The following is a 2,338-nucleotide window of genomic DNA, read 5'->3' on the forward strand; positions in this document are numbered from 1 at the left end:
AAATAACGCAGTTGATCTTTTGCACTTATTCAATTTACAATGTCTAAAACTTCCCCTATGCAATTACCATTGGCCATAAAGTTTTGAAAACTGATATTTTACACTTATTTAATCGGCCCAAACATGCAGATTAACATGCACAAACCATCATTAACTCATTGGTAATTACGGAACAAGTAAAACAAACTAGTTGATGGTAGCACAGATGATTCCAAATAAACGCGAGGGCATATAAGTAATTCAGCTCTTTCTAACTGCCCGTAATTCAGTGAATCCCGTTCTACTTCCACAACCGTACAGCCTCCAAACCGGAACCCTCGTGCAGGCAATCATTTAACATAGATTTTTTAACGTATTGAAATCACGATTTGATACATTTTTATAATAAAAGTATTTAAATACTTGAAAAAACAATTTTAACTGTTTGTATTATGATACTTAATATACTTAATCCTATTTTCGACACATTGCAAAATCTCTTATCATTTAATTGTTCCTGTTATCTTCAACGTGCATCCCATCCACGTGGCAGCAAGCAATTCGAGGAATGTTCGGCGCGGCCCAGATCTATGTAACGGCGCCGTCAAAACGCCCGTTTTCAGATTCCCCGTCACTGTTAACGGAGTCTGGACCACGTTTGGCCAACCCGCACTTATAAACCAAATCAATCACAGCCGTCCAACGGACTCATCATCACCACCATCATTATCATCGTCATCGCGCTCTCCCTCTCCTCTCTCTCTCTAGAAACGAGGTCCAGAGAGAGACAACGATGAGGAAGCAACAGCACGAAGATCTTGCAGAAGAGGAATTTACGACGATGGAGGTGACTCGAGCTGCCACGTCAGAGACGGCGGCGAGAAAGAGGAAGGCCGGCAGCGCGGACGGAGAATCAGTCGAATTGCCGTCGTCGTATGATGTGGCTCAGCACAAGAAGAGGCCGAGAAGACCCGTCGTCGTGGTTAGCAGCGCGCCGAAAATCAAGACGGAGGCAGAGAGCGTACGGACTTCCAACGACGACGTTTGGACGTCGGATCACGCGGAGAGCTACTGCTGCTCGAGTAACGGCTCGAGCGAGCTGGTAAATTCAAAATTAATTAGTGAAATAAATTCAATTCTCTTGTAACTCTTTGAATTTTTCAGTTTCGTCGCGCTTTAATTAACTGGAATTTTAATTAATTATTTTCTGCAGGAGGATGAGAGTGACCAGGTCGAATCGTGGACGTATAATTCCAGCAGAGACGAAAGGTTTTATTCACACACACACATATATAAATATGCATATAATATTACAATTCGTCGAACATTTATTACCGTATTTTTTGCATCCTATCTTAAATTTCAAAATTCAAAAGTTTAATTTTGTTTCAAAATTCGAATTTGTTTCACTCACGTAGGTGAAGTGTATTTAAATTTGCACACTCTGTCTAAATTATTTGTTTCTCAATTCACTTCTCTCGCTTTTGCGTGCGTTTTTTTGCTTTCGCAGCAGGAGAAAGATGACGGCGCCGACGAGCGAAGTTGGAGCAGAAGCAGAATCGACGGCGAGGCTTAAAGAGGAGTCTCAACGACGATCACCGGCGGTAGTGAACGCGTCGGAGCTCGAAGAATTCTTCGCTGCCGTGGAAAAGGAAAGCCAGCAAAAATTTAACGAGAAGTAAGTCAACTCATTTAAAAAAAAATAAATTAAATTTATAGCTCGTTCGAATTTAGGTTTTACGTTCTCATTGTCCGAGCATGAAATTCTAAATTGGTGATAAATTTTCAGGTACAATTTTGATGTTTCTAAGGACGAGCCGCTCGAAGGACGTTACGAGTGGGTTCGATTAAAGCCATGAAACACGAGCGAGCGGTCGAAAGGAATCGAAAAAGATCGGTAATTCTCATGCATAATCTGTTGCTATTATTATTATTTTTAATTAGGTTCTACTAATTACGTTCAGTTCTTCGCTAGTTTTATTGTTTTTCTTCTTTTAATCATGTACAGCTAAGCTTAGCACTGTAAGTTAGTTTAGAAGAAGAAGCAGTTTGTTTTGTTTTTTGTGTACGATCTGAAGTATAGAAGAGAACAAACGACTGTTGGAATAACAAAAGCTTCTAGAATTCTAATGTCCCTTCATTTTCTGGTGTCTCGTTCTCTCTACCTATCTAGACTCCTACTCTTCATTCTTTTGCAGTACTCTTCTCTCTCGTACCCTGAGAAATTATTCACAGTTATGTGGTATGTATAACCAATTGTGATGTAGTACAGTAACATGATATTAATTAGTATTGGTTATATCTCGTAATTATGTTTTAGTATAGAAAAATTATTGTGTGATACTGAATCATAGCCACG

General features: G+C 39.7%; 1 protein-coding gene across 2 annotated transcripts; it reads left to right on the top strand.

Moving 5' to 3' along the window:
- Window positions 1–676: 676 nt before the first annotated feature.
- LOC103964480 (cyclin-dependent kinase inhibitor 6) lies at window positions 677–2,119 on the top strand. 2 transcript variants are annotated; one of them, XM_009377417.3, is made up of 4 exons: window positions 677–1,081; window positions 1,193–1,248; window positions 1,490–1,657; window positions 1,769–2,119. In XM_009377417.3, the coding sequence occupies exons 1-4, from the start codon at window positions 773–775 to the stop codon at window positions 1,836–1,838; spliced, it is 603 nt and encodes a 200-aa protein (XP_009375692.1). In that variant the 5' UTR covers window positions 677–772; the 3' UTR covers window positions 1,839–2,119. The 2 variants fall into 2 exon arrangements, with proteins under 2 accessions (XP_009375692.1, XP_009375693.1); XM_009377418.3 differs by having other exon boundaries at window positions 1,493–1,657.
- The last annotated feature ends 219 nt before the right edge of the window (window positions 2,120–2,338 follow it).

The sequence above is a fragment of a genome, unplaced genomic scaffold (assembly GCF_019419815.1).
Source record: "Pyrus x bretschneideri cultivar Hongxiangsu unplaced genomic scaffold, Pyrus_bretschneideri_v1 Contig59, whole genome shotgun sequence".
In the NCBI taxonomy this organism is placed as follows: Eukaryota; Viridiplantae; Streptophyta; class Magnoliopsida; order Rosales; family Rosaceae; genus Pyrus; species Pyrus x bretschneideri.